The sequence below is a fragment of the Alternaria ethzedia genome, assembly GCF_023757985.1.
Source record: "Alternaria ethzedia strain BMP 0044 chromosome Unknown scaffold_2, whole genome shotgun sequence".
In the NCBI taxonomy this organism is placed as follows: domain Eukaryota; kingdom Fungi; phylum Ascomycota; class Dothideomycetes; order Pleosporales; family Pleosporaceae; genus Alternaria; species Alternaria ethzedia.
The window spans coordinates 2,033,764-2,060,039 of NW_026056195.1; the positions used below are offsets into that span (position 1 = coordinate 2,033,764).

Below are 26,276 nucleotides of genomic sequence, written 5' to 3' on the forward strand. Positions count from 1 at the left end.
AAATAGTTAAAGTAGTTAGAGTATTATAAGTTAGTTTTAGACTTTTATAATATTTACTATTTATATAAAAACGTAGTGTTATAAAAGAAAAAAATCTACTTCTAGACTAGCGCCTTAGTAAATAAAACTAGGTTTACATTAATATATTAAGAGACCTATAGTTTTCAATATTAGATAGAACGAAAACCTGTTCTTGGTGTTTGCGCTGGTTGTGCAGATGTTGGAGTGTAATGACCGCATCGCGTGGTGGTTGTCGATCATCGTAAAGGTGGTCGGGAGAAACGGCTCTATCGGCCCTTCTCGATGGCAAGGCGCAGGCGCGTCACGATGCCTCTCGGAACATTAAACATTGCCATTGCTGGATTCAATCGTGAGTTTTGAGTAGGGTATTCATGCCGTATTACCTGCAGCACATAGTCCAGTGTTTTTATCGTCAAACCAACGTCTGGTGTTGGTTCTATCCAGCTACTGGGGAACAACAATGATTAGAAAGGAGTAGTGGTTGCAACTCAAGCCCGACTGGCAAGCATCTTACGAGATTCATTATGATGCCCCTTCAAAGAGAGAGAATAAGTAGAAGATGTAGCTAACGGGCTGTGGGAAAGATGTAACGCAACGTAGCTTCCAATGCCCATACCTACTTGCAATCGAATCACCTTGTCACACAGCCCCCGCCTTAAGGGGCTTTAACCCTAACTAGAAGAGCATCACGAAGATTTCGCAAGTATAGAGGAATATGCGCGACACGAGGACGAGACGATGGACCATCGCGTCGGCGTTCTTTCCACGCGGAAAGCGATGACGTCACCAGCATCATCGTCTCCTTCCCCACACATCTCCGCCCCAGCCATGCAGCCTCACCAAACATCCATCAACAACACCAAACACCCATCTTGACTCGACCTCCCATCTCATACCTCCCCAGGTACCACCTCACATCCCCCCAATCATGACATCCTCAACCCCCTCCATACCAACCCTCCACACCAAAGCCGAGTACCTCAAAGCCGTCATGTACGAAGGTGTCACCATCCTCGAAGGCACAGCCACCTGGTGCAAGAACTGCCACATCGTCGCCCCCGAAGTCGCAAAGATGGTGGCGGAGTACCCAAACGTAAAGTTTTACACGTATGATGTGGAGGAGTGTGAGGATATTGCGCAGGAGCTGGGGGTTAGGAGTATGCCGTCGTTTAGTGTGTTTAAGGATGGGGATATTATGGAGGGGGTTACCGGGGCGAAGCCGAAGGAGGTGAGGAGGGCTATTGAGGGGTGTTTGTAGGGAGGGGGAGCGTGGGAGGGGAGGCTGGCGATATCTGTCCGGTGTCTTAGAGAGGGCATCGATGGCCCATGAACTTCTGATAGAACAGCTGCTATGCGTTCTGTAATCGACATCTCTTTATGGGAAAGCGATAAAGTCGCGGTACACTGTCACGAAAGTGAAAGCTGCTTCGCCAAGCGAGGCGCCGTTTGCGCAAATACTCTCGCACACTAAACGGGCTTTTGAAAAATCTTCCGTCTCTCGTCGCACCACGCCATTGTTTTCGTTCCAAGGCGACTAGCCTACCAATTCGAAAGCGGTCCCCTCTACACGATACGATTTCCGCGACGAGATACACCTCTTACAGCCGTGTATCAGATCATCCCACGATGTCACGAATATCGACAAATCTACTAGATCTGGAGCGGGACATAGAGAATAAAATGGTAGTGGTCGCTGATTACGAGGAGGCGGTGGCGCGACTACACGACACGGTTGGAGACGATTGGAATTGGATCCTCGATACCACACTCCAGCAGGGTAAAGCAAGCCTAAAAGAATTGGAGGATCAGTATATGCGCATTGCGTTGAGGCACCATGGTCGACGTCTTCACGAAGATTCCTACGTACCGACAATCTCAATCTCAGAACTGAGGCGAGTCGTCTATGCAGAGTCAGGCGCTTGGGATGATCTGGTCGCTCACCTGAACACATGGGAAAGGATTGACGACAAAAGGATACGCCTGGAGCGGGAGCTTCGCGACAAGCAGCAATCCAAGCGACGAAGCGAGGTCCGGGAGATCCAGGACGACATCAGGGACAATACAGAGAGGCTCGAAGGGATAGAACTCGAGTGGCAGCACCTTCTAGCAAGAGCATATAGAAAGATGACGGCGGCGAATCGAGCAGCAAAGAGTCATCTCAAAGAGCCAGGCTTTGGCAGATGGGCTCCTGTGCCTGTGCCCGTCCAAGTCACTGCTACACCCGAATCTGCTAGCATCGCAGTCGCTACTGCTTCCGCACCAACAACCGTCGCAGTCACCGCTGCGCAAGTCAGGGTCTCGGATATACCTGCCCAGGTGGAAGCCGCCGCCATAAATACAGAGATGGGCACAGCTTCTGGTGCTGTGACTTCTAGTTCCAAAACCAAGACCGCTATCGTCAAGTTAGACGAGAGACTGTCGAGCCTCACACTGTGTCCCCGTTTGGAACAATATGCAGATGTCAAGCCCGTCCCCTGGAACAATTTCAGTGTCGGTGACATCGGCTGGTTCCCCGTTCTGCGTCCCTCTCTGTCGGTATCTTCCTCCGACATCCACACTGAGTTCGGTTACATCTGCGCCAAATCCTATCCAATCATTATTGTGGAGTACTTGGATGACTGCATGTTGGGTCTGATCATCTCTACCTCACATGGGAACGGTTTGCGTTTGAAAGGCGCATCTATTAGAGATCGAAGCGTCCCTGTCGTCGACCAGTCTTCAAGTTTTGCCGTACCCGACCCGTCTAGCTGGGGCGCCGACCTTTCTCCCAGGCAAACGATTCGAGTCGAGCACCTCAGCGGTCAATATCGTCCACCCGCAAGCGCTTACGTCGACATGCTAAATGCGATCATGATACCTTACGACTCAAGGTTTCGAAAGGAAGGAACTATAGTGAAGGACGACGTTCTGGCCTTGCAGCGTATGAGACTGTCGGCTGTCCTTATGAACTCTGACGCTGGAGGACTGGGAGATCCCGGCAGCCTCTGGAATTACTTGACGGGATGGTTGAAAGAGGTGATTGGCTTTGAAAATTAAGCTGACATCTGAATAACCTCTGGTCAGAGATGAATATGAAATGACGAGAGAAGGTGCAACGGAAAAGGAAGATCTACGCGGATATGTTGCTGAAGGACAGGCTTGAGTGAGCATCTGGCCTGCATTCTTCATGTTTGGAATCGAAGCCGTCGCTCAAATTGCTACATCAAACGATATGGACATTCTTCTCATCTGCATCGACGTTCCTTTTGTTGATTGGAAGAAAGTAGTATCGGTCGTTGCATGTGGGAAGAAAGATACACAGGCTTGCGTGGATGGAGAAACGCAACGACGCTCATTCAACGGCAATAGAGAAAGTCGAGAGGCTATCTCGGTGTCTTGTTCCTGCAACGGCGTTTGTACATTTCAACAACCTTTCTGTGTAATCAGGAAGTACGTAGAATCATGAAAGTGAAACCTCTGTCAATCGTTCCTAAAGTCCCCATGTATTCATTAATACACTCCAGCCATCTCCAACCCAGACCTTTCTCGCATCGCACCGCATCGCATCACATCACATCACATCGCACCCCAACTCGATCCCCACCCCCAGTTCACCCCACCAATCTCCACCCGGCCATCGCACTACACCCCAGTCCCCGCTGACCACACCCAAGACCCTCCCGTCCCATCCCAGCCAATCACCATCGTCTCAGAAATTGCCGGGTAAGCCCAGCACAAGGGTAGCGAGCGGGGAACACCCGACCTCCACCACCGCATCCAACATGCTGACCATCGTTTTTATGTTCTCACAAGTAAGCTGTAGCGAAGGAGGCTTTTCGGCGTAATCGTCATATATATCCAGCCAGTTGGGATTTACCTGAGTATCGACCGAGCCGTGGCGGCGGCACTTGACGAACGGGAGCAGAGGATTGTGGACACGGAGACCGAGACGGGCGGCTTGGGAGACGGGGAGTGAGATGGATGAGTGGTTGACCGAGAAGAGGGCGTTCGAGGTCGTGTACCCCACTGTGCATGTGCGTGTGGAGGAGCAGTGGTGAGCGATGGCGGACAGGGAAGTGTATGAGTTCATAAGCACAGTGTACCCTGGGGTTGTGCTGCAAGGTTGCGATTGATACACGACTACACTACCTACTTTCACTCCACCAGTTATCCAATAGACACAGCTGCTACAACTGATCATGGCGACGACAACAGTGACCTCGCATAGCACAGACTCCGATCGCATTGACAAAGAGCCACATCTAGCACACACGTCAACAAACATTTCGATTAGCCCAGAGCTATTTGAGAAGTTGTATCTCGCGCCGAAGACACCGCATGCGAATGAGAACGTCGGAAAATATGCTAATGCAACACCTTTGGGCTTCTTGGGGTGAGTCACCCTCTACACAATGAACTGGATCGATACTGAAATTCACAGATTCGTGATCTCAACCTTCACATTCTCCATGGTGTTGATGGGCTGGGGCGGTGCCGCCGGAATGCAAGCAGTCGTGTAGGTCCATTCCCTCCCTCCCCCCTCCCCCTTCCCTCCCCCATCCCCATCCCCATCCCCATCCTACCTCCATCCCAGACTAACCCCCCTCCCCCTCACAGCGGCATATTCTTCTTCACAGGCCCCCTCCTGCTAACCCTCTCAACAATCTTCCTCTGGATCCAAGCCCAATTCTTCCCCATGATGGTCTGCGGTCTCTTCGCCGTCTTCTGGCTCTCCTTCGGCATGTTGCAACTGCCCACCCTCGGTCTCGCCGCCGCCTATTCACCGACTGGCGATGCAGCAGCAGGGATGGTGAGCAAGGAGATGAACGCGGTCATTGCGTTGTATTTGCTTGTGTGGGGATTCGCGCTAGCAACGTTTTGGCTGTTTACGATACGGATCAACATGGTCTTTGCGGGGATTTTTGGGTTTGTGACGGTCGGGGCTTGGGTGTTGAGTGGAGCGTACTGGGCGTTGAGTACGGGGGATTTTGATAGGGCGGGGAGGTTGCAGAAGGTGAGTTACTCTGGCACTTTTGAGGGGTCATTACTGATGCGTACAGGCTGGTGGAGCGCTCCTGTTCATAGTAGGCCTTCTGGGCTGGTACATGCTCTTCGTCATTATGGCTGCAGAGATGCGCTGGTCTGTATGTCCGCCTGTTGGAGATCTTAGCAAATACTGGGCGAAGACGGATGTCGAGATTGGTGCAAATGCAGGCGAGAAGAAAGATTGAGCATGGGATCGTGTCTTTGGAGAGCGACACTGATGTTATGTAGATGGTGCGGTAATACTTCGCATGTAATTGCTGATGTAAAACTTTTCACAAGGACGCAGCTCGACGAGCGAATGAACTCATGGCCCTACAGTCCCCGTGACCTTCTTTTCCTGCAACTCTTTCCTGTCGCGTCTTTGTACTGCAACGGTCTTGCTGGTGTACTTTCTCTTGTCTACCGACGGAATGAAGAAGGCAGCGACCACTCCCAGCAGACCGAACGCCAACGCTACTAGATACGACAGATGCGCGCCCTCCAAGTACGCTTGCTTATTCCCTAAACTGGCTGCAGCTCGAATAGCAGGAGTTATACCTGGGATAGCTTGGTATCCAGCAGCTGTGTTTGCTCTCGCCGCGGTGATCAACTTAGTGACGATATCCGAGGAGAGATTGAAGGGGGCAAGATTGGCACGAACGCGCGCAGGTAAGGCGTCTCCGTACTTGTTGTTCGTGACATTACCAAAGATGGCGGTAGCGACAGCGCCAGCAAGTAGACGAGAGGTTCCTGCAAGACCAGCTGCAGTGCCTATATCTTCCTGATATACGATTCCGAAGCCGACCAAGACCATGCCGTTCAAAAGGTTGACAGAGGTACATGTCGAGATGATGACTGTTAAAATGATTGATTTGACAGGATTGTCCATTGTGGAGGTAGACATGGCACCGACACAAGCTGTCTGTAGGGCGACGGCGAACATGATGACCCAACGTTGGTGTCCGATAACTTTGCTAAAAGCCACGATGATGCCACCAATGATGGTTCCGAGAGGCAGAACTTCGGCGTATAAACCTTTGGATATCTCGTCACTGGCGTAGATGAGTTGGGATAGGCGTGGCCACAGAGTTGCGTTCGAGTAGTATTGCATACTGTTATGGATTAGTACAAGCCATATTCTCTAAGGGCGTAACGTTACTTACCCGCCTATCGCCATGACTAGCATCGGAACGGTAAAGTGGCGTAACGCTCTGAAGAGTCGCGGCGGGAACAGTGGTGCCGTCAAATTATAGTAGGCCTCGTAGAATCCCAGACCGATCAAGGTCACCAGTCCGATGATGATAGGTGCGAGAACTGTCGCAGAAACCCAAGGAGCCTGAGATCCACCCCAGCTGACACCAACGATGAAAAGTGTACACCCGGCCAAGAATAGGAATAGTCCCAACCAGTCGAATTCGCGTAACAGTTGTCCAGCAGTCTTGCCATGTTCAGCCTTCTTGTCTTCCCAGGATGGTGGGTGGTAGAAGAAGAACAGAAGGGTAAGGTTGATAGCCTGGAAGCCTATCATAACATAGTAGCAGATGCGCCAGTTGCCCGTCTGCTTGATGATGACCCAACTGACCAAAGGCATGATCTGTGCTATGATCGAAGCAGCGTCGAATAACCCAATAGTAACATGGCGATATTTGCTCGGCACGATCTCTTGGACAGCACCAAATGCCATCTCCAGGAATCCGGAACCGCAGCCAAACAAGGCACCACCGGCGATCATTTGGTTGATGCTTTGTCCGGTTGCTGAAACGATACTGCCAATGATGAGAATGATAGCTCCGGCGATGAAGAACCATCGTCTACCAAAGATGTCTGAAAGTCGTCCACCAACGGTGACAAAAATCGCGCCACCAAGATTCCACGATATCGTGATCCATGTGTATCTGGGGTCTGGGCCAAGATCGGCATTGATGTACGTGAGAATAGCTGGTGGGATGAGGAGGGTAAAGAGATAGGCGTTGTAGCACATGGCCATGGACACGGCGGCCATTAATGTGCGAACTAGAATGAGTTAGATATGACTGGATGGCCAGTGCGGATGTTGGGCATTACGCACAGGTCATACCAACATCTTCACCGGTGGTTTGTAGATGGCGGACGATCTCTTCGTTGGCGTCATTGCCGTGGACGTAGTTGTCGTGATCCGATGTATTCGTGCTATGCTCGAGCGATTCGACGTGTGCCACCGAGGGCTCGTGGTCTCCTTTTGCAGTCATTGCTCAAAGAAAGACAATGAAGAAGAGTATTACAAAGTACTGAAAATATCCGATTTCAGAGCTGGAGGATCAGCACTGTCATAAATACCGTCCCGCTGTTCCCTAGTGTGATCCGTCAGCTACCCCAGAATTCACCCAAACATCCCCACCCATGCGTGGAGATAGCGACATGGCACTTATGCACATGCAACCGACTCAAAATTATAGTACACTTGGGGGCGTTGTACCGATATGAGCATAAGCACTGTTATTGCCGGTTTTGGTAAAGAACGGCATGTCGTATGGCGTCAGTGAGGGAACATGATTGGTCACGGCTCCTTCAGTCGGAAAAACATAGCCAATGCCGACTTAGTATACCCGGTGTTGGCTATCATTGTCCTGTGTGCGCAACAGTCAGCGGAGGATTACGCACTGGAGATCGCACTGCTGTGGGAGTTTTAGTGTCCCCAGAGCGTCCGGTGTGCCATTCATCCAATGCATCTCTTCCAATCTCTGGTCTCGTATTCGAACGCCCTTGAGAACGGGCATGTGATCGCATTCGCTCGTTCTCGTAGGATGAGACATGGTATCGTCTGATACGCTGCGTACTTGAATTGCGATGGTAGTTATAAGTGGAAGAACAAAGATCAAATTTTTGCCACAGCCGGATATCGCCAGTATGTCGTAACGCCTTCAAATGCTGTATCCACAAACGCCGCTAAAAAGAAGAAACGAAAACCTCATAGGGCCTCGAGTTCAAAGTCGTCCAGCTTGTCGCGGTACTTCATGATGTTGCGCTTAATCTTGGAGGAGTCGACCCATGTGACGAAGTCTTCCATATTCCTCGAGACCAGATACGCTGGGTCTGTGATGACATCGGTTCCAACTCTTACATGCTGTGTGTTTGTTAGCTCCTAGCTGTGTCTAGGGAGATGACTTCTAAAGAAACCATGTCCGGAGTCCAGTGTGCTTACGCCTTGTTCAACGAGTGTGACTGCAGATTGTACATGATCTGCCATACGGAGCCGGGTCATGACGACTGGTAATCTCCTCCGTGCGAATGCGCTCACTGTAAGCTTGTGCTCGACATCGGATAGTTTTCCACGGCCGCCGCCACCAGTTCCCAGCAAGCCCATTGAGAACAGCTTCTCCAGTATCAGGTCCTCCTGCTTGGCGCGGAATGGATCTGATGGATCGAGGTTGGCGATTCTATGTGCGAGTTGTCGCAACGAGCCGGCGAGCTGGTTGTATTTTCGGTAGTCGTCGCGTCCTTGGATTGCGTAGCGGCGCATGACTGCTGCTTCTCGGTGGTCATTGTCGCTTTTGTAGGTGTTGAAGTCGACCTGCGAAAGGTGTTAGTGCCTCTCAATAACTCTTTGTCTCCCCATATACGGGACATAGCACCGTTGGACATGGCGAGAATAGCGGCTGTTCGCGCGGCGATCCCGACGGCGATGCGCAACAGTGGTGGAGCGGAGCAGGTGGTTCATACCTTCTTCAAGAGCTTCTGCTCATGATGCTTGAGTTTGCGCACCATATTGACGAGGTTGTAATGGGATTGTGGTGGGTCGTGGGTCGTGAGTGCTTGCGATGGCTTCGCGACGACGATGAAGATCCAAAGAATTATTTGACAGGGGTGCAGCGGGCGCTAGCAGTAGCGCGACTGCCCCTCCAATGACGCGTGGGGTGCATCCAAATTACTTTTCACTCTTCGAGTCAAACATCCTACAGTCATTCCTCTGAACGCATCCACGAATATGCCGACAGTTCACTTGCTCGACTATGTCGCCGGCAATGTCCGCTCCCTCGTCAATGCCATCGAGAAGGTTGGCTACACGGTCGAATGGGTCAAGACGCCCGCGGACGTGCCCTCTGCCGAGGTACCACCGCCCTCTCACCAAGACGCGCGCAACAATTGACAAGTGCTGATGCAGCATCGCCCCTAGAAACTCATCATTCCCGGCGTCGGCCACTTTGGCCACTGCATGTCCCAGCTAGAGAAAGCCGGCTACGTCGAACCCATCCGCGAACACATCAGGGCGGGGAAGCCTTTCATGGGAATATGCGTTGGTGTACAGGCATTGTTCGAAGGATCAGAAGAGAGTCCTGAGGTTAAAGGCCTGGGAGTCATCCCTATGCGACTACGGAAGTTCCAGGACGCAGACAAGAGTGTACCGCACATCGGATGGAACAGCGCAAACACATCGCGCACCGGAGAAGTCACGGATGACTCATTGTACGGGCTGCGACCAACGTCAAAGTACTACTACGTTCACTCTTACGCCGCGATATACGAGGAGGGTCTGTTGGAGAAGGATGGCTGGGCAGTCGCTACAGCACGGTACGGCGACGAGGAGTTCATCGGCGCAGTCGCAAAGGGAAACATCTTCGCCACACAATTCCACCCCGAGAAGAGCGGCGCAGCAGGTCTACGCGTCCTAAAGGCTTGGTTGGATGGCAACATGTCACAAAAGCTACCCGAGAAGCCATCAGCAGCCGGAACAAGAGAAGGCCTAACAAGACGCGTCATCGCCTGTCTCGACGTCCGAACCAACGACCAAGGCGACCTCGTAGTAACAAAAGGCGACCAATACGATGTCCGCGAAAAGGAAGGAGCCGGCGGTGGAGTGCGCAATCTAGGCAAGCCCGTCGAAATGGCCAAGAAATACTACGAACAAGGCGCCGACGAAGTCACCTTCTTGAATATCACATCCTTCCGCAACTGCCCCGTAGCCGACACACCCATGCTCGAGATCCTGCGCCGGACCAGCGAAACCGTTTTCGTGCCTCTGACAATCGGCGGAGGCATACGCGACACGGTAGATACAGACGGAAGCAAGATCTCGGCTCTCGACATCGCAACCATGTACTTCAAGTCCGGCGCAGACAAAGTAAGCATAGGCTCTGACGCCGTTACCGCAGCGGAAGAGTACTACGCGCGAGGCAGCAAGTTATCCGGCGCCACAGCCATAGAAACCATCTCATCTGCCTACGGCAGACAAGCCGTCGTCATCAGCGTAGACCCCAAGCGCGTATACGTCTCTTCACCCAACGCAACTCCCCACCACACTATCAAGACCACAACTTCAGGTCCCAACGGCGAGGCGTACTGCTGGTACCAATGCACCATCAAGGGCGGACGCGAGGGCCGCGACTTCGACGTCCGCCAACTCGTCACCGCAGTCGAAGCCATGGGCGCAGGAGAGATTCTGTTAAACTGCATCGACAAAGACGGAAGCAACAGTGGATTCGACACGGAGCTCATCAACGACGTCAAGGACGCGATTAAGATTCCTGTTATCGCGAGTAGTGGCGCAGGACACCCAGGTCATTTCGAAGAGGTGTTTGCCAAGACGAAGACGGATGCTGCGTTGGGTGCTGGAATGGTGAGTATCCATTCTTACTTTCATTCCGAACATGGATATAGTGACTAACATGTTGCAGTTCCACAGAGGCGAATACACAGTCAAACAAGTCAAAGACCACTTGCAAGAAAAGGGACAGATCGTACGGCCCTTCGAAAACGATATATAAACATATGTTTGGACTTCCCAATGGAATCCCAGACTATGCCCTCTCCAGTATTTCGTGAAACATGTATATATACAGAAGTAGAGTGTTATCTCCGGCCAGGCATCGATCGTGAAACGAGTAGACCCCGCGTCAGCAAGTTGCCGCCATCGTAGTGCAGCACTCCAGTACCATCGATGCCGTAAAACATGTCCACCATTTCTCGTCAGATTCTGGATGCCGTTGTCCTCATATCGCGAAATGCGCCGTACCGTGCCATGTATCGATCTGCAAAAATGGTATTCATACAGATATTCTGCAAATGGGCTCAAACGAAGATGCTGCTTTTGGATGAGTTGTCGTTTATATGATTCCGAGTCTTTGTTCACTTTCTCCTCTTCATAACCTTGGTGCACATGTCGACCAGCCCGGTCTTGGCTTCGCTTTCGGGGAAGAAGGAGATAGCCTCGATGGCTTTGTCGACGTAGTCTTGTGCCAGAGCGCGGGTTTGCTCCAGACCCGAACTTTGAGAAACGATTTCGCGAGCCTAAATCAAACAATTAGCACTTCCACTCTTCTCAACTTCCCGCACATTACGGATTCATTCCAAGACTTACCCTCTGAACATCCCCCTCCTCCGAAAACTTCCTCCCCACCAACTTCCCCAAACTACTCTCCTCCTTCCACGCAAACAACAACGGCGCAGTCGCAAGTCCCAACTCCAAATCCGCACCCGCCGGCTTCCCCAGCTCCGCTTCGCTGACCGTGTAATCCAGCATATCGTCTACGAGCTGGAACGCCAGACCCAGGTTCTTTCCATACAGATACGCCGCCTCCACGACCTCAGGACTCGAGCCACCCAGGATAGCGGCGGCACGACAGCTCTTCGAGATGAGGGACGCGGATTTAAGGTATGTTTTTTGGAGGTAGTATGCTACTGTGTCTTCTGTCCAACTAGGGTTCTTCTCGTCTCTGGCGGTGTTTTTTAGCTGCATGAATTCGCCCTCGACGAGGTTTGCGATGACGGTAGCGAGGAGTTCTGTGACTTCTGGGTCGCGGAGACGGGCGAGTGCGACGGAGGCGCGGCCAAGCAGGAAATCGCCCGCCAGAACGGCCATTTTGTTGCCGAATTCAATGTTCGCGCTGGGTGCGGCGCGCCGGGAGACGGAGTGGTCGATTACGTCGTCGTGGAGTAAACTAGCCGTGTGAATCAACTCTGTTATTTCTGCGAGCCGGCGTTGGGAAGGGAGGATATCGCTGTCTTCAGCCGTGTACGCAGAGTCATGTCGTATACTGCTAATAGGACTCTGATCCGGGTTCTCATCTGCCAGGATCCGTGGATTGGTAATCGAGATATCCGCGCTCTGACTCCCAATTCCCAAGTCTCGTCGCGAACTCCGCGGTGTGAGGGCTGTGGCTCGGCTCATGAGCAGGACGAGCATGGGGCGCACGTATTTTCCTTCGCTCTGGGTGTAGTACTTTGCGACGGTGTCGAGGGTGGGGTGCCCGGATCCGAGTAGGGATCGTATGTTTCCGGTGAGGAACTTCATCTCGCGGGCGACGGTTTGGAAGGGGTCCATCTTGATGGGCGCATCGGGTGGCGGCGACGACATGACGTTTTGCGCTACGTGGGCGGCGGCGGCCCAGGACGACTGGTTTCGCCGCCGCGAGGGGTGGTGGAGGCTTGGTGTCGCATTCTTCTGGGTGTGTATTGAGCGGGCGAGGGCGGCGGCGTTACGGTATGGACATGTTGAGATGTGCGATAGTGACGAAGTTTGCTGTCGCGCGATGGACGTCGCGAGCCGGGGTGTGCGGCTCGTCATGGGGGGTTGGGCCGTGAAACTTTGTCTGAAACGGGCAGAGACGGTGCAATTGAGGGGTTGGAGCAGCGTCTCGGAGCACACAGAGGGGGTGGTGGTGGTGAAGTGGACTAGTGATATGTTCGCCCGCAGCTATCGGCTAGATTTGGAGGAAGTCAAAATATCCATGACGTTCCGAACGCTAGCTCCCCTCGGTCGCCGCACATCCCTGTCGCGTCGTTGATGCCGCGTGCCTGTGACGCTGTTTCTTACCGTCTACACAACACACACCACTCAGCCATGGTCCTGCTTACTATGACTCCCGGTATCGTCCGGGCAGTCGCAAAAGCCAAAGACGTATTCGCCGATGAATACGAAAAGCTCCAGCATGCCGACGAGCCCTCGCTTGCGGAGCCCAAAGTCGGGAATCCCATCTCCCACAGCCAGTTGATCGACCTGTCAAAGCTGCTGAAGAAGCATGTCGATAAAGACACCAAAGACGCTTCAGAAACCACAGAAGACACCCCATCTCCCACCCCAACGACCCTCGCCGCCCTCCTGCACAACACAACAGTCTACATCCCACCGCCTCCCCCCAAACCCACGCAAACCCCCGAATACCACGCCCTGATGGCCCGTCTGCGCGCCGAGCAAGAAGCCCTCTCCTACGAACGCATGCTACACCCACCGCCAACACGCGAATCCTTCTCGCAGCGCTTCCCCCGCGCCCCAGAACCATTCTCGATAGGAGCAACACAAACCACCAGCGAGGAAGAGGAGTTATCTTACGAAGAAGTGCATCGGCAGATCATTCTCATCATAAACATCTTGGTCTCGGTTGTGTGTGTGGCAGTATTCATATGGGTAGCAGCGCGACACTGGAGTGTAGGCAGTAGACTAGGACTGAGCATGGGAGGATCATTGGGTATCGCAGTTGCCGAGGTAGCTGTATACAGCGGCTACGTGAGAAAGGTACGGGAAGCGAAACGCTTAGAAAAGAAGAAACCGGAGATCAAGGAGATTGTCAAGACATGGGTGTTGGGCGAGGACGATGACAAGGAGGGTGACGCGACTGGGTGGAAGGAGAAAGACGTGGATGGAGTCAGGTTCAGAAAGGGCAAGCATCGTTGAAGATGTGGTTCAGATTACGCCAATTCATGCTTGGAAGAATACCCATCATTACTGCTGCCCAAACAACGCCTGCAATGCAGTTGAAGTCCCCCCGCGCCAACGCACAAATCACAAGCTAGAAATAAGTCTGAAGTTTTACTTCTTGTCCTTCCTCCTTCCGGCTACACCACCAGCAAACCGCCCCAGGTTGCTCAGACTGGACCTCGGCTTGTGGCCCTGCACTGGACCCGGTGGCGCAGGTTGGGGAGGGGGTCGCATCGCGTTCGCCGGACTGCCAGGCCTCAACCCAGCAACGCTCTTGGGAGGTGCACTTGGCGTAGGTGCCCTGGGTCCCATCTTCTCCTGCATCTCCTCCTCTTCACCCATGCTCGCCATCCGCTGAGTGCGTCTCGCCTTCTCCTGCGTCTGCTTGAACCTGTCAAGCAGTTCTGACCACTTAACGGTTCCACCAGCCTCGGGGCCACCCAGACCATCCCTTGGCTTCAAGCGGCCAGGACGTTCGAACGTCGACACATTGGATCCTGCAGAGGATGGAATGCCGCTGCTAGCACTGCTGTTCGAGCCAACTTCTGAGCTTTTTTGCCGCAAGTGGTTTAGGGTAGGGGAGGAGGAGGAAGGGTGCACATACGTCGAGCTGCTGCGTTGTGGCGCAATATGCAGATAGCCAATGGCCGAGACGCTGTTGAGACGGTTTTTCAGCGCTGCAAACGCGGACGATTGAGGCAGCAGCATGAGCAGGCCGTACATGCACTTGTACAGGTGCGGGTATCGCTCTGGCTCGAGGAGCTGCATGCGCAGGTCTGACCATCACAGTTAGCAAGGTAGTGAGGTTGAGCAGGAAGGAGCCTTACAGGTGAAAACGGGAGATTCGAGTAGCTGAACTAGCTTGTCGATTTGGATGAGCATGTTGACGGTCATCTCAAGGTCCGCACTATCATAGTCAGTAGTGCCCGTTCAATACCACATTGAGGAACATACAAAACTTGAAGCAAATGGTATGCTTGCTCATAAGCTTGGGCAAGTAGGCACAGTGAGAAGGTAGCGACAGCGTTGTTGCACCACGCCTTGAACAGAATGACAAAGAACGATTGGCCATCCTTGTTGTCGAGGTTCCTGAGCCGTCTTCGTAGATCAGCAAGCTCTGGTGCAGTAATGAGGTTGTTGTTGAGGTTTTGGACCATGATACTGGCAAATTCGACATCCTCGTCCTTCGCAAGGCAATCAGCCATGGTGCGGTATATGCGCTCAGCGCTTAATGTTATGCAGAGCTGTCTGATGATGAGGTTACCTCGAGTTTCGAGGAGTCGGCGGTCTGTACAGAACAGCTTCAGGAGATTAACCATGAATGAAGTGAAGTAGGTATCATCGCTGTGCAGGGAGATCTGGGAGAGAAGCAGCAAGTCGCGCGTAACGACTGCATCTGAAGGGTCCGAAAGCGTCTTTAGCAATGCAGGGAATGTGCCGTCGTCCACCGTCAGTATCTAGAAGCTGTTAGTAATTGCCTTGCTGTCTTGAACTCGACTCCTACTCTGCCAGGTGCCATTCTATGGAGCATTATCAGCCATGCTATGGCCGCAACGCGAGTGGCTTCGTGTTCATTCAAGAACTGCAGTGTCAAAGCGCTGACAGCCGCTTGGTAGTCCAGCTCTGGTATTGGACGCGGGGATGGACCTCGCTCCTCTGCTGGTGTGGGCGATCGCGTACCCTTGCCATCTGGCGATTCAGCCTTGTTTGCTTGATCGCGGATGACTGCCTTGAGCAATCGGCCAGATAGATTAGAATCGCGCCGCTGCGTGCCGGTGAGCTCTTTACCTAGCTCAGATAGGGAAGGCGGTAGCTGAATCTGTCCACCTGCAGCACCATCGCGGGGGCGGTTATCGTCAGATAATGACAGTATATAGTCCATCAACGAGGCGTTGACCTTGACTGCAGCTTTGCGAACGGTGTCGACGTCGTGCGACATTCGTGGCAGCACATGCGACAATAGACTGGGAACAAACGGCATGATGTCCTCTGGGCAGATGTCGAAGAAGTTGTCTATCCAGCGGAGTGCCGTGAGCAGTATCTCGGTTTGCTCTTCTTCTGTGCCTACACCAGTCAGTTTCGACCATTGTATAGAGTATTTGTTAAAACTCACCTGATGGGGGCACCAGGAAGTCGACTAGAATCTCAAGGATCTTGGGATGGTCTACGTGCACGTCCTGGCCAGGTATCCAGTTTCCGTCGCCGTTGACAGACTTTCCGCTGTCGCCAGAGATGGAGCCGCTCTCTCCGCTTGCCTCGCCCTTGTCGTTGATCGAATCGTCCAGCTCAAGAGGCGTGCTGTCTGTCGCTTCGCTGCCACTATGGATGCTACCCGTAGAGTTTCTGCGATCGTCCTTGCTGTTGCTCCTCTTGCTTTCTGCTATGCCCTTCTTGATGCGCGCGATCTTCTTGATCTCACTCAAGAACCTGTCCAATGCCGCCTGCGTCATGGTGTATACATCCTGGTTGGTGTCGCTCAGGAATCTGAAGAGGCCGCCGAGGAAACGCGGGAGGTGGGCGATGAGCTCGAGATCGGGTATGGAGTCTAGCAGCGTGATCCATGCTACCAGGAAGGAACGTGTGAACGGATTAAGGACATAGATGCGTTCTTCGAGGAGGGGCAGGAAGCGTTCGAGATTGAAAGCGAATGGGTGGGGCTCGTCTTCGGGGTCTTCTTGGTCGGGCGTGTCGTGTAGGACAGATACGTAGCTGGCAGCTGACTCGGAGACGATGTCCTTGATCAGACGGTCGAGCAGTTCTGCGCCGTTCTTGACTGAGAGCTCCGAATCTGCAGCCATCTGGACGGTCCGGGCCGTGTTAGCCTTGTCTCACGAGGTGTACGAGACATTATGGGTCTTCTCACCTTGCACAGGGCATCGAAGACCTGGTTAAAGTATACGAGTATCTCGCCCTTGGCGACCTTTGCGATGTTGTACATGCTCTCGCACGCATAGTACCTGACGCGGGCATCTTGGTCGCTGAAGCACGCGAGGACCGGGGGCACGATTTCTTCGAGATAGCGAGCGACTTCCTGGCGGAATGTTAGTAGGGATATCAAGCTGTGTATCAGATATGTCTACGCACCGGGCCCAGGGCTATCGAGGCGGCAGCCAGCCCTATCAGGCCGCCGTTGCGGGCGTGGGGCTGGTGGACGGCATAGGCGTACTCCTGGCACAGCTGGCGCACGATGCGGGCTATCCTGTCGTGGTCCTGGGCGGCGAGGGCGTCGCGGATGAGGCCTTCGAGCTCGAGCGCGCCGCTCTTGCGCTTGTCGTAGAGCTTGTCGTTGAGGGCTTTAGTGATATTGACGTCCATGGTGAGGTCGCGGGCAGGACAAGTCTACATGGTGCAGCGGCTAGCCTATCGCATCTTGGAGTAACAGCGTGCGGGGTATCGGGAGCGTCGTGAAGCAGGGCGAGGAGGAACGTGCAGCCCTTCACGGTGTAAACCACGATGCTCGAGCCGACGGGGTCACGACAGGGATCTGCGCTTTTAACGGAAGGCACACACGTCATCGTGCCTTCCTACACAACCGCCTATCCTTGTCACTAGCACCCGCCGATAAACGAGACACTTCCAAAAGCAACCCCGAGCAGATGCCCAAGGGAAATGTCTTCACGACTGCCCTCTGCCCAATTTCACGACCCTCAGTGTCATGGCGATTGGCAGCTCCCCTTGCCGCTAGGCGCTTAGTCTTCCAAGTCACTCGCTCGCTCTGACCAACACCCTTCGCCGTCGTCGCCGCCTCACATCACCCAAGGGTTCACCTGCCCCTGTCAGGTGCGACCAGCGTCGACATGGAAAAGTTCAAGAATAAATTCCTGAACGCCCACCGTCGCTCGCGGCGAGAGGATGACATGGAGAAACTGAGGGAGCCCAAGGTCTCGCCCATCGCGACAGGCGGGTTCAAGCACTGGGCCGTGGCTTTGTAAGTCTTGTTCGTCTCCCGAGTGACGAGTACTTACATCAGCAGCATAGTCTGCAACTTCAATGTTGATATCGGGTAGGTTATCCGAATGCCATGTCTTCGGAGAGTAATGTATTGAGTTTGTAGCCCAGAAATCGAGATTCTATACCCTCCAGATGTGCCCTTTTCGACGGCCGACCTGAGTGCTATATGCTTCAACAGGTACATTCGTCCGCCAGTTCCGAGTGGTACAATCTAAGTCGCATCTAGTTTTCCTGAGCAACAGAACACAGAGACCGCCGAAGACCTCTGTTACGACTTCGCCATCACCAACAACTCGCCCGACATCAAACTGACTTCGCCAAATGCCCCTCATGGTAGCCCAGACACCCTCTACGGCTCGTGTATCTTCCGCCAAGAGTTTGACGATACGATGAAGAGGAGTTTCAATCAAAGAACACTGGTCATGATTTCCCACCACAACTTCACTTCCTTCCATCATCGCATCTTACAGAAGATGACAGAGTCCGGACCCCTCAGCGACCCAACGACTTTAGAAGCTGCATTCTCACAGATGAACACATGGGCGCCCCCAGCACTCGGACGTCACGATCTCCCCTTCATGGGCAGCATGTTAACCTTGGACATCGCACCACATCGCGCCTTCCCTCTCCAAGGACTCCCAGGACCCACGCCACTAATCTCCGACATACCCCTCTCCATCTACGCCTACGAACCCGTCGGCTCCTGGGACAACATCATGCACTACATGCCCTGCATCACGGACCTCTACGTGCTCTACGAGAAACTCATCCTCTGTGAAAGCGTCATCGTCATCGCAAAGTCCCCCCAACTAGCCAGCGAAGCCGTCTCCTCCCTCGTCGACCTCATCTGCCCCGTACCCTATGCCGGCGTAGTGAAACCCTACATGACCATGCAAGCCAACTTCAAAAGCATCGGCATCGACGGCGGCACCCCAACCTCCTTCATCATCGGCGTCACAAACCCCTTCTTACTCAAACGCATCGTCGCAGCCGCAGAAGCCAGCCACAAAGCGCGGCCACACATCTTGTATCTACAGAACTTCGATGGCCCCGTCCCAACACGCCGCCACCACTCTCTCCACCACAAATCCAGCCGTAACGCCCTCCTCGACCTCCCCGGCGGCGGCATCGAAGTTCACACGCCCTCGAAACGCTTCCTAAAATCTGATCCTGCAGTCGTATCGCAAATCGAATCCCTCCTCAAACTCGGCGACCAAACCCGCGAGCTAGGCCCCATCATCCGGCGTCACTTTGCGGAGCTCACCGCACAGTTCATCGCGCCCATCAACCGCTACCTCGCTACCTCCAACGTCGTTACGCCCGGCGGCGCAAACCGGTACGCCAGTTTCCACGTCCCGGACCTTATGAGCAGTGTGAGTAAGTATGGGACGAGTGTCAAGTTTCGCGGGTCGAACCCGCTGCAGAGACATAGGGCGCGGGATGGGTTGTATGAGAGTTTTTGCAAGAGCGCGAGTTTTTATACTTGGTTGGAGATGAAGATTAGTTTGGAGAATGAGGCTAGTGCGGGGATGCTTAATACGCCTGTTGCTTCTTCTGCGGGGAGTGGGTGAGATGGCGATGAATGGAATGAGTGGCGGTGTGTTACGGGTAGTCGGTTCGAGGTGGAGTTTGTAATTTGCAAGATACCACGAGTTATGAGACTACAGAATGTCTGGATAATATGAACGCATATTGGGCAGTTATCGAGCAAGTGAGACATCCGCCTGTCTTGAGCTTCGCATCATACTTGGTTCCGTCGCTCTGATCCCGAAGAACGTATCATGAAAGAACCCGGTCAAAGCGTCGTTTCTGCTGGCCTGTGTAATCAGCGCATCAAGTTGGAGCATGTTCGCGAAATGTATGTTATTGCAATATATACAACGAAATAAGAAGTAGCGCACCAAATATTTACATGCTATCTCCTCCAAAAAGCTGGGAAGCAGCGACAGCAAGATATGTAATCGAAAGAAGCCATAAACCCAAAGTATTGTCAAAGGAGTGTAAGAATCGAACGCGAAAAGCAGACAGAGCTGAGCCACTACCAGCAAAACGTCACTCGTAGAATCCGATCAAACGTCCAGCCTAGTCCAGCCTAAACGACGAAGTCCCCTCAACAATCGGAGGCCATCGCTTCTTAAGCCCAGAATCATCCTGAGGCCAAACATCCGTCGTCCCAGCCTTGTAAGCAGCCCAATTAGCGCAATTCTGCTTCCACTCAGAGCCCGCAGCCGGAAGATTGATTTCGGATTTGCGCTCCAGGAACTGGATGCCGAGGCCCATGCCGACGTGGAAGGCGATGTGGCAGTGCATTAGCCACTGGGGAGAAGGATGTTAGTATTTGTTATTGCAGTAGCGATATTGGGGGATGGTTGGGATGGTTGGGATGGTTGGGATAAGGAGTGTGTACTTACAGCACCAGGGTTATCAGTCGGATATGCGAGAACGAGCCACCCGCTTCCTCTGAGCTGAACAACATCGCGACGGGGTGGGTTGGTGAAGCGCAGCGAGCTGAAGTGCGTCGCCATGCTGAATTGACCGTCACCGCCGCCGAGGACATAGCTGTCATGGCCGTGAAGATGGATAGGGTGGGCGATGGGCGGTGCGCCTACAGCTTGCTGTATGACCCAGTAGGTCCAAGTGGATGCCGATGTTGATGGTACCTGCACAACGTTGTAAGATTGCGGGATACTGTTGTTGTTCTCTGCGACATATTGGACGGTCGGCTTTCCGGGGTCGATGATGATGGACGTGCCGTTGATGGTCCAGAGGACTGTGTTGCCGTTTGCTGCTACTGGACCGAAAGCGACGGGGAGGTTCTTGGCTTGCGCGGCGAATGTGGTGCTGGGCACGTTCTTTGCGACTTTCGGGGTGGTGATTGGATCGGCACAGATTGTGAAGGGGTTGGCTGGAGCAGTTGAGGTGGGATCGGCCACTGTCTGGCCTTGGTACGTGAAGATGGCGCGTCCTTGGAGAGCGGCCCGCGACTGGCAAAGGCCGTTAGCGTCGGCACGGAACCAGTAGTTTCCAGCTGTCTGATTCGCAGTGATGATGACGTCGTAGCGTTGGCCGATACCAAGTTGAAGGTGAGTGGTGTTGTATGGGACGACGGGGACGAAGTCGTTTGCGATGACTTGGAAAGGATGGCCGTCGAGGTTGACAGTCATGCTGGTGTCGACTGCGGTGTTCACAAGTCGCAGACGATAGCGCTTACCCGCTTGCATCGTCACTCGATTGTAAGCACCACCCCCGGCTGCGTTCTTAGAAGTACCGTTGATCAGGATGTTGTCGGGTACAGGGGGACCCAATCCAGCTTGCCCATTCTGGAATGCTATGGAGGCTGCTTGAAAGGCAGTCTTGTAAAACCAGTCTGTGATCGGCATAACTCCAAGGTCCTCGTCATAGTTTGCGGTGGCAGGACCGTTGACAATGAATGTTCCGACAACTCCATCCCCGTACTGATGCGAGAAGTGCGAATGATACCAAGTTGTTCCGTATTCGGTGGCCTGGAACTCGTATGTCTTGAGGTCACCGGGTGCTACCGCACATTCGGTGACCCCGTTGACACCATCCTGGATGTTCTTATTGAGCATGCGGAAGCCGTGCCAGTGGATGGAAGTGCCATTGGATTGAAGCATGTTGCGAACAGTGATTCTGATGGTATCGCCCCAGTTGGCAACGATGGTGGGACCTGGAGTTCTTCCGTTGATCAACATGCAAACCCTTGAGCCAGCACCGTCAGGGTTGCAAGTCGTATTCTCAATGCGCAGATTGTAGGAGCGAACCACACCTGTATTGGGCCAAGAGGTGTACATGTCTGTGGAAGAGTTGAATCCAGCGGTCCAGCAATTCCTCGTAGTGGGGCCGTTGACACATGCCGCTGACGACTGACGTTCCTCGAGGCCATCTCGTTTTGGCGTGAAAGGCGCAAGCTCAGCGATTTCAGACGGAATTGCTATTGCGGTTGTTACTGGAGCGAGAAGGCCCAAGAGAGCCGTCCCAAGGATGGCAAAAGACTTCATCTCGGCTCAATGCGATGGTAGTAACGAGTGTTGAGTTATAAAGACTGACAGAAAAGAACACAACAATGCGAAGCGAGAACGCTGGCGAAGATGCTGCTGTGGAGCAATGGAGCAGATCGTTTGAACTCTTATATCTGATTCCATGATAGACGGCCTTCATGCTTCAGCACAGATGATCAAAAGCCCTTCTGCTCACTCGACTGCTCCAGCAAACGCCATGGCGGGATACGGGCCCACCCTCTCGCCATGTCCACGAATGAAGACAATGATAGTATGATTTCGAGCTGCGAAGAACGGAGATTTGACGTTCGGATGTCGTGTTGTTTGGAACGCCTCGCTCGAATGTGAATGTGGGCAAACGGTGATGGAGATGGATGACCTCGTAGTCATACACGAACACAGTCAGCATGGGTATTGATCGCTCACTCCTGACTAGGGCACACCGTATCTGCATCAGGCGGCGGGAAGGATGCGGCAACCCAGTGCTCGAAGTGTCGGCCGGACAGCAGAGGATTTCGAGGAGCTACGCTTAGATCACACGTCGTGGCTTGCGCAAAGTCCGCAGCCAATCCGCTTCCCCTGTCTATACTTTGTAGCTTACTCAGCCGTGAGCCACCATCGGATTGTAGTTGGAACTTTGCAAAGAGCTGAAGTGGCGCGAAAATTACGACTTGTGAACGCTCATGCTAGGAAGCCTGTCGTCTGAATCGTATATACGACCAGAGATACCAGAAGGTAGTGTAGCTAAGGCAGGTAGCAGCTTCTGACGCCACGAATAGTTCAAAGCGCGTATCATCAAGTCTGTGTGCTATGGTAGATTGATCGGTATCGGAATGACTGCGTTCGCGAGCGAAGTAAAGCGGTCGACCCTCGGGGGTGCGACCGGAACGTAAGGAGAAGACTGCATCGTCACGAGGAGATACCAGTGGTCTGTATACTATCATCTGATACTATTGAGGTAGGTTTTGGTGTGTAAGCTTGCGTATCTCCGACATCTTCCTCGTTCGCATCGCTTAATCGGAGATAGACCATGAGTAGGCGCGCCACAGCTGATGCCTCTGAAGATCCGAGGATAAGCCTTCTCTTCCATGAACATAGCAAAGGCCTGGAGTGGTGTCCTCGGATATCTTTCGCGTGATGCAAGGTCTGGATGCCACCATGAAGCGAAGTCCGGCGGCGGGCAATTCAACGGACATTATGTGCGCTTCGATCAGCCCGCTGTCTCCTGAAGAGGAATGAACCTAAACATTTAGACCTTCTCTTGTTTTCTTAAAGCATACTAGCCGGAATATAGCTGTACTGGGGAATTCAGGTCGACGTTATGGATGTTGCAGCTAGGAATGTCTGTACACGGAGCGAACCAAATAGGGCTTCAAAGCTGGGTGCCACGTGCGCAGTCATGCACGGTTTCACCCTGGTTTTGATGTTTTCTTGCGAATCTCTACGGAGTTTGGGCTTGCGAGCGGTGGTCGAACTGAGTCGTGGTGAATAAGTCGGTGAGCCTAGCGGACTCCGGCATCACCGGTAGCCTTGCGTCGACAATGTGGCAAGCTTAGGAGTCATGGAGCCTCTTTAGATTCAAGGGCATATCTGTGTCCCTGCTTCGCTACAAACTGTGGGATCCATGGCCGTCGTCTGGCGTGAACTCTGGTCCCGGCAACTCGTAACCATCGAACGAGAAGCCAGGTGCTACCGTCGTGCCTACCAGCGTCCAGTTGCCTAAACTGGTCGCCCGCTGCCACTGGCCTTCTGCGATGATGACTTGCGGAGCCTGGTCCCTGAAGATGTCGCTACCTAGAATCTGCTCTTGAGTCGCAGTGCCGTTGTTCCACGATAGCTCCAGCGTGAGAGGGGCGCCAGCGTAAAAGTGCCATATCTCGACAGCATCGGTAACGCGATGCCAGTAAGATGGACCGGACTGGCCTTCGAGTAGATAGTAGATGGCGGTTGAGTATGAGCGATTGCCGATGGTACCGGTATCTTGAAAGGTTTGTCGAAAGTAGCCCTTCTCTAGGTTCGGCTCGAGTTGAAGCTTGGCGATGACGTCTTTCGCGTCGGCACATTCGCGATAAGCGGCAGTCAACCCTAGCAGCGATGCGGCCAAGTAAATTGCGAGTTTATGCATATCTGTATCTTTCTGGCACTTGAGTCGCAGAATTGGGGGATGGTCTGCAAAGTATCTTTTGTCGAAGAAACCGGCGAATGCTGATGCTTATTAGTGATGCCTTCGCAGCTTCCGAGCTGGCGGATACGATCGTCACAGATCTCGTCACGTCATCTGAACTCGACCACCACATTAGCTCCACGGCATCACAGTACCACAGCAAGAGCGCAATGAAGAGAACGAGGAAAATACATCCCAGGTCGTCTCCATTGCGCGTCCGCAATGACACCGAAATGCCTAAACGCGACAAAACCCTTGCACACGCCCTTATCGCACGCCGCATGTTGTACACCAGGATCGCGACATCTCATTCGATCTGATCTGCGCACTACTGTACAATGAAGAACTTGGATCTGCCGTTTATCGCCGAAGTCTTTCACTGTGGAGATCCGATGGCGGGGCGTCGCACTGCAGTAGTCAAGTAGACTGAAAGGTTAAGTATTTCCTCCTTGTACACCGTGGGATCCCGCCACATTCGTAACACTACGCCTCTTGCTAGTTTCCGTATATTCTCCGTTCTCTTTTCCTGTTTTCTATCGCCTTGAGTCTGCGACGCCATGTTTTCACGTTTCGCGCTGCCCTGTTGGCTGGCAGTCTTGTCGTTCGCGACCTCAGTCGCGTCGAGTGTAACACCAGAGACCAAGAATTTGTTTGTGGATGCTGATCTTTTTGAAGCTATTGAGTAAGTGTCCTGTACCACGTAAAACCTGAACGCATAGCTGACAGTGCAACAGCGATACTGCAGCCCTGCTCCTCGCGTGCACTTTGCCGAACACAAACCTCCTCGCTGTGAACATCAACGTCAATTCGACATACTCTGCCTACGCAGCGTCAGCCATCGTGAACCACTACGGCTATTCTTCCGTCCCGATTGGGTTGCCTAGACCCTACACGAACATCACATCGCCTGAACCATTCGGAGGAGAATATGCAAGCAAGGTCGCTGCTGGATGGTCCGGCGGCTCGGTGCCTAATGGGCAGGTTAACAAGACTTTGGATCCAGTAGAGCTCTATCGGAAGACGCTCGCGGAAGCGAAGAACAACAGTGTGACTGTTGTCTCGATTGGTTTCATGGGATCGTTGTCTGGCCTTCTCAATACGACCAGCGATAAATACTCCGCGTTGGATGGATACGCGCTTGTTAAGGCAAAGGTGAAGGAACTAGTGGTCATGGGCGGCGGTTACTCGCAAGAGCCAGCCATCGATGCGGAGTACAATTTCGCGATTCAGAACGCTCCACACGTCATCAACACATGGCCCGATTGTGTTCCGATGACCTTCCTTGGCGCAGAGGTGGGCGTCGAGGTCCTGTCGGGCGCACGGTTTACTGTGTGTGGACCCCCGAATGACCCAGTTAAATCGGCTTGGGAGTACTGGGGGTCTTACAACACCTCCGAATACTCATGGGACTTTTTAACCATGGTCTATGCGGGCAGGGGCCTGGGCAGTTGGTTCGAGTACGGAAACGAAAATGGGTACAACTTTCTGTTCCCAAATGGCACTAACGTCTGGGTGGAGGACGAACGCAGGACCAGCCAGCACTACTTGAAGCTCAAGGCCTCGAACGAGACGGTTTCCAAGGAAATGGATAATCTGCTGCTGCGTGGCGCGTGGACCCACGCCCAGGTGGACTGAAGCCTCATACTATCGAAAGAAGTGGTCTACTAAGCTCAGGCTTACCAGGCTTTTCAGCGGTTTGCACGGCTCGCCAATGTCCATCCAAGACCACCTCTTCTTCACTCTCCAGGCTTCCAGGTTTCAAGTGTAACAACCGTATTTTCCTACGAGCCAGCAATGAATAGTATCCTTGCCATCACCCACCGAAACTTTCTCTACGCTACTTTCTCAGGCTCATTATTTTTGATCATGCAGAGCGCTGACAGCCTTGAGTCGAGGCCGGAACTGGGTGCCGATAGTCGATAAGACGGAATGCCATTTCTGGTAAAGATGGTCTGCGCCAAGTGCGCATTCCGCTTGACGCCAAGCTCGTCATGTGGCGTCGTAATCGTTCACCACAACGTTGTTCCCTTAAACCTTACCGACAAAATCCCAATTGGTCGGAACGCTCAACTATGTTTAGGCGAGTTACGACGAGACTTCACGTGCTTTCTTGGCTACCCAGAACGCCCTGCCGCGCTCCACTGCCAAGTATACATTTAGCTTCCGCCGAGAAACCAACAAGCGCGTGTGCCCACAATGACATCGTCCCAGACATGTCTTCTTGGATAATCTTGGGTAAACATACAACTCCATGTCTCGGCGCGGCCGCCCCGTGTCTGATCTCGATGTATAGTTACATACGCCAACCAGTGCAACGGAGAAGGATGGTGTGGAGAAAACATGGGGATTGTCACCCTGGTGCAGGATTTGACCCGCTCTTTGATGGAGAAAATGTGGGTGTGAACTGTGCCCCGGATACCCTATATAACACGACCTGTCATGGTTC

General features: G+C 53.1%; 10 protein-coding genes across 10 annotated transcripts; 5 read left to right on the forward strand and 5 right to left on the reverse strand.

Annotated features, from left to right (window-relative positions):
* Positions 1-949: 949 nt before the first annotated feature.
* J4E87_001480 (uncharacterized protein) lies at positions 950-3,057 on the forward strand (the record flags this gene model as incomplete). Its single annotated transcript, XM_049373123.1, has 2 exons — positions 950-1,271; positions 1,676-3,057. 2 exons carry the CDS (start codon positions 950-952, stop codon positions 3,055-3,057), a joined length of 1,704 nt encoding a protein of 567 aa, XP_049237781.1.
* A 2,293-nt stretch (positions 3,058-5,350) lies between these two features.
* On the reverse strand, positions 5,351-7,253 carry J4E87_001481 (uncharacterized protein; the record flags this gene model as incomplete). The annotated part of the gene is made up of 3 exons (XM_049373124.1): positions 5,351-6,137; positions 6,189-7,038; positions 7,094-7,253. 3 exons carry the CDS (start codon positions 7,251-7,253, stop codon positions 5,351-5,353), a joined length of 1,797 nt encoding a protein of 598 aa, XP_049237782.1.
* A 719-nt stretch (positions 7,254-7,972) lies between these two features.
* On the reverse strand, positions 7,973-8,769 carry IMP3 (Small subunit (SSU) processome component; the record flags this gene model as incomplete). The annotated part of the gene is made up of 3 exons (XM_049373125.1): positions 7,973-8,128; positions 8,207-8,575; positions 8,725-8,769. 3 exons carry the CDS (start codon positions 8,767-8,769, stop codon positions 7,973-7,975), a joined length of 570 nt encoding a protein of 189 aa, XP_049237783.1.
* Positions 8,770-8,989: 220 nt separating this feature from the next.
* J4E87_001483 (uncharacterized protein) lies at positions 8,990-10,766 on the forward strand (the record flags this gene model as incomplete). Its single annotated transcript, XM_049373126.1, has 3 exons — positions 8,990-9,112; positions 9,179-10,618; positions 10,677-10,766. 3 exons carry the CDS (start codon positions 8,990-8,992, stop codon positions 10,764-10,766), a joined length of 1,653 nt encoding a protein of 550 aa, XP_049237784.1.
* A 361-nt stretch (positions 10,767-11,127) lies between these two features.
* On the reverse strand, positions 11,128-12,565 carry J4E87_001484 (uncharacterized protein; the record flags this gene model as incomplete). Its single annotated transcript, XM_049373127.1, has 2 exons — positions 11,128-11,289; positions 11,360-12,565. 2 exons carry the CDS (start codon positions 12,563-12,565, stop codon positions 11,128-11,130), a joined length of 1,368 nt encoding a protein of 455 aa, XP_049237785.1.
* Positions 12,566-12,841: 276 nt separating this feature from the next.
* J4E87_001485 (uncharacterized protein) lies at positions 12,842-13,672 on the forward strand (the record flags this gene model as incomplete). Its single annotated transcript, XM_049373128.1, has 1 exon — positions 12,842-13,672. The coding sequence occupies one exon, from the start codon at positions 12,842-12,844 to the stop codon at positions 13,670-13,672; it is 831 nt and encodes a 276-aa protein (XP_049237786.1).
* A 135-nt stretch (positions 13,673-13,807) lies between these two features.
* J4E87_001486 (uncharacterized protein) lies at positions 13,808-17,011 on the reverse strand (the record flags this gene model as incomplete). Its single annotated transcript, XM_049373129.1, has 7 exons — positions 13,808-14,472; positions 14,524-14,603; positions 14,651-15,153; positions 15,201-15,760; positions 15,810-16,494; positions 16,560-16,727; positions 16,781-17,011. 7 exons carry the CDS (start codon positions 17,009-17,011, stop codon positions 13,808-13,810), a joined length of 2,892 nt encoding a protein of 963 aa, XP_049237787.1.
* Positions 17,012-17,493: 482 nt separating this feature from the next.
* On the forward strand, positions 17,494-19,218 carry J4E87_001487 (uncharacterized protein; the record flags this gene model as incomplete). The annotated part of the gene is made up of 4 exons (XM_049373130.1): positions 17,494-17,624; positions 17,670-17,699; positions 17,751-17,825; positions 17,874-19,218. The coding sequence occupies 4 exons, from the start codon at positions 17,494-17,496 to the stop codon at positions 19,216-19,218; spliced, it is 1,581 nt and encodes a 526-aa protein (XP_049237788.1).
* A 511-nt stretch (positions 19,219-19,729) lies between these two features.
* J4E87_001488 (uncharacterized protein) lies at positions 19,730-21,666 on the reverse strand (the record flags this gene model as incomplete). Its single annotated transcript, XM_049373131.1, has 2 exons — positions 19,730-19,963; positions 20,059-21,666. The coding sequence occupies 2 exons, from the start codon at positions 21,664-21,666 to the stop codon at positions 19,730-19,732; spliced, it is 1,842 nt and encodes a 613-aa protein (XP_049237789.1).
* Positions 21,667-24,387: 2,721 nt separating this feature from the next.
* On the forward strand, positions 24,388-25,465 carry J4E87_001489 (uncharacterized protein; the record flags this gene model as incomplete). The annotated part of the gene is made up of 2 exons (XM_049373132.1): positions 24,388-24,512; positions 24,565-25,465. 2 exons carry the CDS (start codon positions 24,388-24,390, stop codon positions 25,463-25,465), a joined length of 1,026 nt encoding a protein of 341 aa, XP_049237790.1.
* Positions 25,466-26,276: the final 811 nt, after the last annotated feature.